This window comes from Aegilops tauschii, chromosome 5 (assembly GCF_002575655.3).
Source record: "Aegilops tauschii subsp. strangulata cultivar AL8/78 chromosome 5, Aet v6.0, whole genome shotgun sequence".
Lineage (NCBI taxonomy): Eukaryota > Viridiplantae > Streptophyta > Magnoliopsida > Poales > Poaceae > Aegilops > Aegilops tauschii.
Genome location: NC_053039.3, coordinates 298,769,723 through 298,781,570, shown reverse-complemented (window position 1 = coordinate 298,781,570; position 11,848 = coordinate 298,769,723). Strand labels below are relative to the sequence as shown.

General features: G+C 44.4%; 1 protein-coding gene across 7 annotated transcripts; it reads right to left on the bottom strand.

The window, feature by feature from the left end:
- Positions 1-230: 230 nt before the first annotated feature.
- On the bottom strand, positions 231-5,031 carry LOC109766326 (myb family transcription factor PHL7). Of its 7 annotated transcripts, none has more exons than XM_045228878.2 (8): positions 4,713-4,983; positions 3,810-3,953; positions 3,102-3,233; positions 2,308-2,384; positions 2,176-2,218; positions 2,040-2,097; positions 1,333-1,402; positions 231-941 (listed from the first exon to the last, which is right to left on the bottom strand). In XM_045228878.2, exons 3-8 carry the CDS (start codon positions 3,220-3,222, stop codon positions 471-473), a joined length of 840 nt encoding a protein of 279 aa, XP_045084813.1. In that variant the 5' UTR covers positions 3,223-3,233; positions 3,810-3,953; positions 4,713-4,983; the 3' UTR covers positions 231-470. The 7 variants fall into 7 exon arrangements, with proteins under 7 accessions (XP_045084813.1, XP_020180697.1, XP_020180683.1 ...); XM_020325108.4 differs by having other exon boundaries at positions 3,102-3,310; positions 4,713-4,973; XM_020325094.4 differs by lacking the exon at positions 3,810-3,953 and having other exon boundaries at positions 3,102-3,310; positions 4,713-5,031.
- Positions 5,032-11,848: the final 6,817 nt, after the last annotated feature.

Below are 11,848 nucleotides of genomic sequence, written 5' to 3'. Positions count from 1 at the left end.
CTTAGTTTTACCCCTAAAAAAGATGTTCTTCCAAAAACGTTTGTAGATGTTGACTTAGGATTTTGTTAGACTTTTGATGGTATTATTTTATAATTATATTTTGTACGAAGTACACACTGAAAAGAGGGGCACTGACATGAAAACACTGGTAAACGCGTTGTTTCTGATCATCAATCACCCTCATAACAAATAGCATAGCAAGATAAACTTGGTGTTAAGACTCAAGAACAAGAGTAGAAAACATAGCATGTAAAAACAGGCTAACAGTGCCCACCCCACCCAAACTGGTCAACTCATCTGCCAATAAGGTTACAAGTCAAGGCGCTACAAATGCAAGATATAGATGTCATGTGTAAGTATGCATCATGTAAACAACCACCTGAAAACACCTAACAACTTTTGTCAACATACAACATATCCCCTTAGATGACACCATTCTAAGATGCTGCCAAAATGTAGCTGCCGGGAGGCTAATGACCCGAGTAGTAGGGCACCGAACATTGCTGGAACTCTGGCCCTGAGCTCGACTCGAAGATATGCTGCGGAAGGGATAACTCGGCCTCCGGGAATTCAGCGTCGCTACCTCGCTGTCTCTTTGCTGCCCTCTCATGCTTCGGACTGAGAGTAGGAGAACCGGGATGACAGTTGGAATCTGCAGTTAGCAGCGGTTCATCGTGACATGGGCTCTTGATTGCTTCAGTCTGGCTTCCACTGTCTCTTTTGAAAGCCCCACCTTGAGATGCAGATTCAGATGTCGGTGCAGGAGTCGAGGGGTCTGTCCTCTCAGAATCGGGGAACTGATCGCTCGACACTGTGACAGTAGCTCCTGCACCAGGTGTTTCAGACTTTATACCACCGCCACCGAAACGCTGCTGCTCTTCTATGATTTTCTTAAGGTACTTTCCCTGTGCCTCGATTCGCAGCTGCAGCTGCCTTTGTACCTAAAGAAAATGTTATCAGCACATCTTATCATTGATCTCTACTTAATATAATTGAAGGTTATTGATGCATTTACCGCTATGCAAGCATGCAACTAATGCATCTGGTCAATTAAACCTAACTATTTACTTAATTTGCAAGTTTGGAAATATGAATGAGATTACAAACCGAAACGCAAACAATGTCTCTAATGCAGACTTCACATTCATTACTAGAAGAAGCGTGGAAGTTGACAATATTAGGAACGGACTTGTTTTTGCCTCTAGCTGACTAAGAATTTTCCTCTGTTTTTAGAATGGACAAATCACCATGTTTTTTAATTCACCACAGCAGATAAAGTATTTTACAAGCATTTGCTTTTGGACTGCTTTTGGATCGCAAACAAAAACTTACTTCGAGCTGTTCATGCAACCGCTTTTGGACCTCCATCTGCAGCTTCAGGGCTTCAGATATCTGCATTCCACTGTAAAGAAAAAGGCTCGACTATCAAACGTCCCTAGGAAAAACTGAGGAAAACAGGGGAGCAGCATCAACTGAAAGACACTAATTCCAAAAGTGAAATTGAGGTCTCCAAGAAAAAGGTCGCTATACATTAGCAAAAGACTTGCCCCTTACGGATAGCATAGCATGGATAAACCAACAAAAAGCAACGATATTACATCTTTCAAATAAAGGAAGATAAAAATGCACATGGATCGGTTTGAAGCTATATCAACGTGTTTTCATTGCTGCGTAGCATTTGTGTACCTGATGATATTCAAGGCCAAAAATTGATGAAGGGAATAAAATAAATTGAACACTTCTCATTTTGCAGAAATTACTCATCAGTATAAAAATAAGAGAGATTTCATTAGATTATGGTTGCACCCTGATTTTTTATGTTTCTAATTACTGAGGAACCACAGTTAGCATGTGTTTGTCGAGCGACATGCAAACCTCAAGGGTAGTAAAATAAGAGAGTTGACTATGCTAGATGAATTTCTTAGTGCATTGTAGAATACGGCATACATTGCAGCACTTTCATCTCATGCCATGCCAGTCACAGTTTACATAAGTTACTATTTAATGGAGATTATAACTGGCTATATGTGTATACATACGAGGATCCATCAAGTCCTGCTAGTGAATCCCCTGGATCTTTGTTATCAGCCTTGTTACCTACACGAGAGATACATATTAGGAAAGAACTGAAACAAATACCACAATACCAAGTATATGAGAAGTGTGTTCACCTACCATCAGCTGAAGAGTCGGGAATGTACTTTGCTAGCCTGTATTTCTGAAAACAGTAATGGGGAATTCAATATCAGAAATTAAGAGTTAACAAATATTACCAAAGGCCAAGTGGCACTGTTAAACAATATGTACCTGTAGGTGACTTTTCACATGGTATATTGTTAATCCTGGTGTACCCATAATTCTCAAAACTCCTTTAGGAGTTGCTCCTGTTGCATTTGAGGAATTCAAGTGTCAGCAGAAGCGAAGTTCAAAAAAAAGTGCCAGCAGAAGCATAAAAAGCCTATATAATTACTGTAGCAAATAAAGGTACAAATGCACATAACTGACAGATAAGTACAACATAAGTACATTCGTACCTTTTACTTTTATAATAAAATAAGAAAATATTGATAAAAGTAAGTTATTAATTGCTTAGATGGATGGAGATCCTCACCCAAGTGATTTGGATGTCTTAAAAATCAAGCTACAATTCTCTCACTTAAAAGGGCTTCTTGCTTGGTACATTCTCATGTAAATGCATGGTAGCTTATACATCTCATCTCTTTTACTTGAGAATAGAAGTTAATCTAACACCTTAAACTCTAAACCATGCTTATTCCAAGCTTATATGATGTTGTGTTGAGATAATGTGACAGCTTAAAACCATATATAAGCTTTCTACTTAGAAACAATGTTTTGAGTTCCACGGCATCATATATTTACATGCTATTGTCACTTTAAGAACGTCTGGTATTTTCAAACTATACTAAAAAACTTCACTAGATATAACAATGTCATGTAATATAAATGAATTAATGTAAAATGGTATCACCTTTAGATTTCAAATAAACTATATTATCTAGTCCCATAAAGTGATTACACAGTAGAAGAAATAGTATCATATAAAAGAAGTAATGAAGCACAATTGCAGTGTAGATACGTACTATCAGGACCGCCAAGTTGAGTAACAGCCTCCACAAATTGTTCATGCAACTCATCTGTCCACCGTAAGCGTTGCCTCGCAGCCAAGTTAGCTTTGCTGTTTGGTCCATCATTCGAGCCCATGTTGTTTTCACCTGATTCCATTTGCTGCAGGTGAGCGGCTGAGTTGCTACGATTAGACTCTAGTGCTGGTGTATATACTGTTCATCATCTAGGGAAAAAATGATATAAGGAACCAAATAGAAAAAGCTATTTTATTTCATTAGAGAACCATGCTATTTTAATAGAAGGGGGGGTCTGACTTGCAGTGATCACCAACAATTTGCATTAATGAAAGTACAAAATATAACTACTTAATATGAAGCATGAAGGTGCCGTGACATATTTCACTCCCTATCTACTGAGAAAGCCCACCAGCTTGCAACATGTATGATGATTTGCTTGGTAGTTAATGCCCTATTAAGACACCTCAGACAAAAAGCAGTAAGATATAGCAATTTTCATACAGAACCCAGGTATTTCAGGGAAGACTAACCACACATTGGATTTAAGACAACGGAGAGTGTTTAATTTAATTCAGTACTGATAATACTGAGAGCACTAACAGCCTACAGAGATGTCATTTGCCCATAGCAAACAGCTCAAATTCTCATATTCTACCCAGAATGCTAGAGGGAACAGCCATTTTCTGTTTTCATCGATGCTAATACCTTTATCTCATCATTCCACTGGTCGTTCTGTTTACAAGGCAGATCAATCAAATCATTCGAGTCACAGAGGCAACACAAACTGATATTGGAATACTTGTGCCCACAGCTGGGACGGTGCACCATCGCATACTCATGCTTGCAATCCTGGATCAGCTCAGGCAGGTCAATTTCATGGCCACTAAGCAAGACAAAACAGCACGGATACAGATAGGCGAGGTGGTGGCTCGAATGAGCCATTCTAGTCATCCAAGCGGCCATCAATTGCGAATAATCTAAAGAATCATAATAGAATGAGTCCCGCCCCGTTATGGACCAAAGGGGCTGATATTTTCAAAGGAACCTCTAGCCAACGTTCCAACAAAAGTTTTTATTTCTTAACGCCAATTCATCCTACTAACGCGAACGCTAGTACAGGAAAACGGTAGCTCCAAGAGTTTCTGTGTTCTCAACTCCTCCTATGTAGAGGAATTTGCCACTTCCTCCAAAATACAACCATGATGATGGTTGTTTGCTATGCTATCCCAGCCTCTTATTCTCTCATTAGAAACAACTGGCCAGCGATACAAAATATGAATTCCATGGAAGCTCGCACTTTTATCAGGGCAAGAAGATGAGCAACCCCCAACATAACAGCTGCTGATCACCAAACATAGCAGGTTGTTGTCAGGGTCGATGCCCCCAATAACCCGATGAAAAACCATATGCCAGGCATCCCCCAGAGAAGGTGGGCCCACCATGTCAGCCTCATGAGGGCTCTTCTCGCCCCTTTCCTCCCCCAAATGGCCCCGACCACCCATGGAAACTACTTCGGCCAGGAAAGAGGTGGGGAAACGAGACAGGTAAAATTCGGGAATCTTCCCCGCGGCCAAAACAAATTGAAGAAGAAATTCGAGGATTTCTCACCAGGCAGGGTCGACGAGCCGTCCGAATTCGCGGCGGGAGGCTCGAGCCGGGGAACTGGCGACGGCCGGAGTGTAGCTCGGCCGGCAAGATCGGGACTTGGCGCGGCGGTGTGGACTGGTTGTGAGGGAAGATTCGTGGGTTGGCGATTTCTTGGTTTCCGGCGAGCAGTGGAGAGAGAATTTCACGAGATTCGCCTCCCACCTTCTCTCTCTGTGCTACCGGCTCGGAAGGACCAGATTTCAGCCCAAACCTGCCCAAGACAAACTGGTCTGGTTTGCAGCTATTTTCAGTTAAGTCCTTGTCTTACCAAGTTTTGTGCAAGACGCACTTTTGTTCAGTATGGTAACTTTTCTATCTGTCCCAAAATCTTTCTTCGAAGACCAAATCTTGCTTTCCTGCTAACTGATCGCAGCTAAGATGATTAATGGATTATATATATAAACAAGTACTAGTAACAGGTCTGTAAACTTGGGAGTAGATAATGAATACAGATTATATATAAACAATACTAATAGGTCTGTAAATTTGGGAGTAGATAATGAATACGGATTATATATAAACAATAGTAACAAGTGGGAGTGACGATGCTGACGATGATTTGTTGCTGATGGTGATGAAGACGACGATGAGTAGCGCCGCCGACTTGGACGGAAGACGACCTGTGATGACGAACTTGAGCAGGCGAGCAGAACGCTTCCCAAAAACCTAATCCGCCCTCACCTGGTGCAGAATCGCAAGGACGTATGGTTCCGGAGACCTGGTCTCCGGCACGCCGGCATTCGGGATGAAGTAGACTACGGTGACGACGCAAGTTACGAGATGAGGCAAAACCCTACGCGTTTTCGATGTGCCTTTGGCCGCGGCCAGTAGAAGTACATATAACAGGACCAGTGGCGGTATCGTGTCATGATCACTATCTCAAACTGACTTCGATTCTAATTCCTTTACTCATTGAACAAGAAATAATTAATTTGTTTGCCAAAACATCAAAAAATAAAACGACAAAAGAAAGTTGCGCCCCTATGAATTTGGCGGACCATTCACGCGCATGTCGCACACGCGCCGCCCCGGCCCGAGCCCGGCGAGGCGAGCGAGCGTGCGTGCGCATGTGATCTTCTATTTCTCTCCTTCACACTTCACTAAATGTGGCATAGAGAACTCACTCTATAAAAAGATCTCACACCTCCTCAACTAGCCGTATGAGACTAAACTTGTTCATTTTTCATGATCCTGGTTTGAGATTTCAGAAATTTCACAAGGGCTAGGCCCATTATTTCCAACATTCGCCGTAATATAATAAGTGAATCTAAAGTGGGTTTAGTGAACCCCAGATTGAGCAACATGACGTGACCACGATAATTGAGTACAAACTACACATCATCAACCGCGTGAATGTAGATGCAATCGGATGCCTTCATGAACCGTGCATGGTTCGTGACACCGTGTCCGTAATATCGTGAACAGGAGAGGTGCAGAGTGAAGATTGTGCAGGAAAGTCACGCAGCGTGCGCCCTACATCTGGAAAAAGGTCCAGCCCTAGCTTGGCTTAGCTCTGGCCGGCCATTGGTCAGTGGCATGCTGCGCCACTGCCCGCGTCAGATTAGATGGGACGCGTCCACGTGGCGCCTGCGGATCCGTTCAAACGCATGAAAATGGTCGACCGACCCATACGCTGTGCATTCGAAAACGGACGAACGCCTCCAAAACAGGAGCGTTTATTTTGCCGGGCGGTTTGATTTTTTTTTTTTGCGGGTGGGGGCGGTTTGTTTTTTCGGGAAAAAAGGAGCAGCATTTTTGTTGATCTGACTGTCATGTGTTCCCAGAAGCGTTCTTGATTTTCCTTGGCATTTTTGTGTGTGTGATGATTTTTCTTGGCACTTGGAGTACCAGAAAACCTATTTACTTTCATAAATACAGTATAAAATATTCTAACTTTTTTACGAATAGGATGTATATGGACATTTTTATGTGTTTGTTCACTCATTTCAGTCTGTATGTTGTTCATATTTTTAAAATATCTTATATTTATGAACGGAGGGAGTACAAAAAGGAAATCAAGCATGTTTAAAATGCTACAACTCCACAATTATTCATGTGAAAGTCCTAAGACATTCCACAATGGGATATGAGAGTATCTACAACCGGACTTGGCAAATCCAGCCACTCAAACGCTTGTGGATGTGCCCGGCGCGTCCGCGGGCACTTCTCAAATAACTCTCTCTGCATCTGAACACCTCATATAAAAAATCTTAAAACCATAGAAACCATGTAAAGAAAACATCTACGTACTGCATAGATCAACTAATCATCGACTACGCTACTCGTTGTCGTCGAAGATGTCCACTATATCCGTTTCGGGCTCTGGGTACATCGGGGCGGCCGCAACTCCGGGTCCTCCTCTACCTCCGCCTCCATCTCCGCTTCCACCTCGTTGAAGAGTGCGTCGGTCTCCGCTTGTTCTTGCCGGATGGAGCGCCGGTTGGACTCCACGTATGTCTCATCCTATATGGACTCCAGGATGGCCGTCTGCTCCGCCATCTTCGCCGCTTGGGTGACGACAAACTCTGCCATGGCCTCCTCCATGGTGAAGCCCACAACCGGTGCCGGCTCCTCCTCCGGCTCCATCGCGCCCGCCTCCTCCGGATCGCCCCCCTCCACGAGCTCCAGATGCTGCTCCCCCTCCTCTTTCTCCTCCACCGACTTCGGCGAGTCTGGAGGCAGGCCCGCTGCGATTCGGGCCGCACACCTTGCCCTGATCTCCTCCTCGATCTGGAAGCAGCGCTCCGGCGTTAGCATAGAGTATGTGATCTTCTTCTGTCGGGCCATGTCGGACGGTGAGGGAAGAGGAAGGTGGGGACAGAGAGAAATGTGCTCGGGCTAGCGACGCGGGGAGAGAGGAAGAGGTTGTGGCTAGGGCTGGGGACGCCGGTTGGCTTAAATAGCCAGACTTTGGCCTCGGGCGACGAGCCGGAGCGATGCCACGCGGTGTTCACACTCCCACCGGAGAAGACGCCCGTCAAACTGTTGGGTTTCCGAGTGATTCCGTGTTGGACCCGGTCGTCAGTCTGACATGGCGGACGCGCTCGGGCCTCCCCATATCCGCTTCATATTTGGGTTAAATATGAGGGGTGCCGATCAGCCCGGGCGTTTGAGGTGCCCGTCTGGATCGGCTTTTTTTAACCGGTCACTGATTGGGGCGTTCGCCCGACTGTATGAGAGGGGGGGGGGGGGGATTGAGGCGCTCGACTATAGATGCTCTAATAACATAAATATCATGCAATCACATGTTGTGACTAAATAGATAAATAGATGATCAGATGAGGAAATAGAGGATACCAGTAGCATGTCAAATGAAGTGCTAATATGAGTCATGCAAAATAATAAATGAGGCCGTCTAAAGATAATAACCTATAATTGATGGTTTGCGTTTGTCTTAAGCCAAATTTGTTTAAGTTTGACCAAGTCTATTGAAAAATATATTAATATCTAGAACACAAATTGGTCTCATCAGATTGTCATTTTTGTACCATGTGTATTTTTTTTTTGAACATAGTACAGACGCAAACACTGATATACACGCGCATACACTCATCCCTATGAACGTATACACGCACACCCTACCCCTATGAGCACCTTCGAAAGACTGAGCCGGCATATCATGCCCATCGCCGGAAATCCTGAAATAAATCCACGAATAAATGCGAGCACCAGGATTTGAACCCTGATGAGCTGATTCGCTCTACTATGTGTATTTGATGTATTGATCTTACCACATTTTTCTACAGATATAATTTGTCGAGACATTGGCAAGATAGTTTGGCAGCCAACCAATTAGTTGCTACATTTTTGGCATTTGCCGTATGACAAACTAAATTTTGTCAACAAACCAGAAATGCACACATGTTTCTAGTTTTGTTGGATATCCACATAGAAGGTTCGAGAGAAGCCTCGATTTCATCTTACGATAAGGCTCTGACTAAGTTGTAAACGAGCTGGTCGTTGTCAACAATAACCCAAAGTTAATCAATCAAGAGTCTTTTTTGGATTTTGGAGGTTTCTATTGCAGGAATCTTCGGATCGATGCCCGGCATATTCCCCACGTTGTGCTCGCACTCGTCTCTCATGCCAACAGTGGAGCGGCTCAGAATCAGATCAATGAATGGAACAAGATGGGTGGAGTACATGATAACGTTCTTCGTAATTATATGGACACATATTACGTGTAGGGAGCCTCCAATCATAATCTGCTAAGTTTGCCTAGCAATAAGACACGGTACTTGGATGGTACCTACTCTGTAAAAAAATATAAAAGCGTTTAGATATATTTATTTATAAATGGAGTACGTAACAAGGAAATTGTGATATCATGAAACGTTATCCTTTTCGATGTAATATGGTCGAAGCTGATTAGTTGCACTGATCATCAGACTTTAAACATAATAAGGATACCACATATGAAAATTGGTGATGGCGATGCAACTCTTGCCCATAGAACTGTTGTAACACTCCGGATGTAACTTTTCATATTTGTAACTTCAACTCTTGCCATTTTCGGCTATGTGTTATGATATTTCCTTCGTTGTCGGGTTTTGTCTCTCGTTTTGTTTTTTTTTTCATGTCATGCATCTCATATCATGTCATCATGTGCATCTCATTTGCATACGTGTTCGTCTTATGCATCCGAGCATTTTCCCCGTTGTCCGTTTTGCAATCCGACACTCCCACATGCACCGGCGCACCCCTCTTGTCTCTTTTCGTGAGCGGGCGTTAAACGTTCTCGGAATGGACCGAGTCTTGCCAAGTGGCCTTGGTATACCACCGGTAGACCACCTGTCAAGTTTCGTTCCATTTGGAGGTCGTTTGATGCTCCAACGGTTAACCGGGTAACCGCAAAGTCCTTTTGTGTGTTGCAGCAAAACCCCCCTCCAAACAGACCAATAACCCCTCTAAGTCACCTCCATGCTCTCGGTCGTTCGATCACGATCGTGTGGGCGAAAACCGTGCCTCATTTGGACTCCCCTAGCTCCCTATGCCTATATAAACACCTTCCCCTCCGAAATCCGGGTTCAAACCCTGCGCCCGACCAATCGGGGCGCGACACGTGGCAGCGCCGCCGCCCACAGCCGCCGGCCCACGAAGCCCGCGCGAGGCCCCCGCGGCCCGTACGCCCGCGCCCTCCCTCGGCTCCCCCGCCGCCCGAGCGGCGCCCCACCGCCCGAGCGACGCCCCGCCGCCTGCCGGTCGCCGCCGTTCACCGCGCCGTCGCCGACCGCCGCCGCCTCCACCGCTCCGCCCGCCGTCGCCGACCCCGCCGCCGCCGTCTCCCGCCGGCGCCGTCCCGCTCCCTCTTCCCCGCGCCTCCGCCGCCCTTCCCCGAGCGCTCCTTCGGCCTCCTCTCCAACCCCGGCCAACTTCGGCGATCCTCGTAGAGCGCGCCAGATCTGGATCGGGATAAGGTTGACTTTTCCCCTCCCTTCGATTTCTGCTAAGTCCCGATTTACTCATATTCTGGAACCCTGTTCATCACCTCATAATTCTTTGCATACTGCTCCGTTTCATGCGCATGACATATCGAAATGTTCGCCTCGAGATGCTCTTCATTTTGTGCCATTGTGCCATGCTCGTTTGAGTCCATCTTGATGCCCAAATCTCTTGTGCAAGAGTGCTATATGCTGTTAACTGCGGTCTGTTTACAGAACTTGATGTTTTGTTATTTTTGTTGCATTTGATGTGTGCATCTTATGGGCATGAGCTCTACAGGTGTTTTGATCTATGCCATGCCATCTTTACAGAGGTGTATGCCATGTATTTTTGTGATCTATTTGGTGACTAGCACAAGCATGCAAACTAGGCTTCGTGATGTTTCTGTTTCCAGGGACTTAGGTTTTTGCTGTCTGTTACTGTTGTTATTTTGTTGCCATGTATCCATGTGTCTACAGAGAGATCCATGCTTCTTTTGAGTATGTTCAGTAAGTATGTTTTGTAGATATAGTTGTGCTCTACCCATCCATGCCCCTGTTTGGAATTATGGAGTGCCATAGCATGTCTTAATGTTGCTCTAGTTTTGCTATAAAATATTTCTGGCAGAATGTTTACGTGATATTCAATTTTGCCAAGGTTGTTGTAGTTGATCCATACATGCTATGAATTTTATCTTGCCATGAATAGCTTCATAAACATGCCATCTTGCTGTAGGTATGCTTGTTTTGTCATGCATTGCTTTGTGATGAGTGAATCAAGCTCACAAAGATGCCTTCATATTTCTGTTAATGCCATGCTCTGTTTGCTGCCAAGTCTGAAACCTGTTAACGAAACTTGCTATGTTTACATGAGTGCCATCATATCTTCTGGTCCTTTTTGGCTCATGGTCAGTAAGGGACTTTTGTTTTATGCATTTAGTAGATTTATACCATGCCTTGTTTTGATATGTTAAGGTCCTGTAGCATGTTGATTGCTTGCTTTGAACATTGCTACCTGATGCTGTTTCAGCCATGTCTAGTATTTTCACCAAGTCTGTGAAACTGATATCTTTTGCACTTTTGCCATACTTGTTTGAGTCTGTTATTGTGTGATCTAGCCGTAGCTCAGTGTTCATCTTTTGTCAAACATCTCCTGTAGATTACTGCCATATGCTTTGTTGCTATGTTGGGGTGCTGTAGCATAGTTACTTGATGTACTCTTAGTGCTATCATGCTGTTAATCGCAGAATCGTGTCATTCTTATTTTACTTGCCATTTGCAAACCGTGCATCCGTTTCCGGTGATCTTTATATCGATTTCAACCGAAATCATCTCATCTTTCCAGTGGCATACTTGGTTTGCCAAGTTACTGCCTTGTTCATCCTTTTTCTTCCGGAGCACGCATACGCATCGCATATCATATCTTGCATATCATGCATGTATTGCATCATGTTGCTTGTGCATTTCCCGTGATTGATTGTGGTTCCATTGCTTGTGTTCTTGCTGTGGGTAGAGCCGGGAGACGAGTTCGTGAACGAGGAGCCTGTTGAGTACGCTTACGAGGATCAAGCTTTCGACAACTCTGAGAACCTTGCAGGCAAGATGACCATACCCTCGAAATCACTTCTATATTTGCTTTGCTAGTTGTTCGTTCTATTGCTATGCTGCACTACCTAC

What these genes read in the sequence shown, in the direction of transcription:
- LOC109766326 (XM_020325094.4), bottom strand. Translation starts at nt 3,243, where the DNA reads ATGGAATCAGGTGAAAACAACATGGGCTCGAATGATGGACCAAACAGC. An exon ending in ATGTGAAAAGTCACCTACAG is followed by an intron (nt 2,219 to 2,307) that starts GTACATATTGTT and finishes TACTGTTTTCAG; the next exon opens with AAATACAGGCTAGCAAAGTA. An exon ending in TCCCGACTCTTCAGCTGATG is followed by an intron (nt 2,098 to 2,175) that starts GTAGGTGAACAC and finishes TCTCTCGTGTAG; the next exon opens with GTAACAAGGCTGATAACAAA.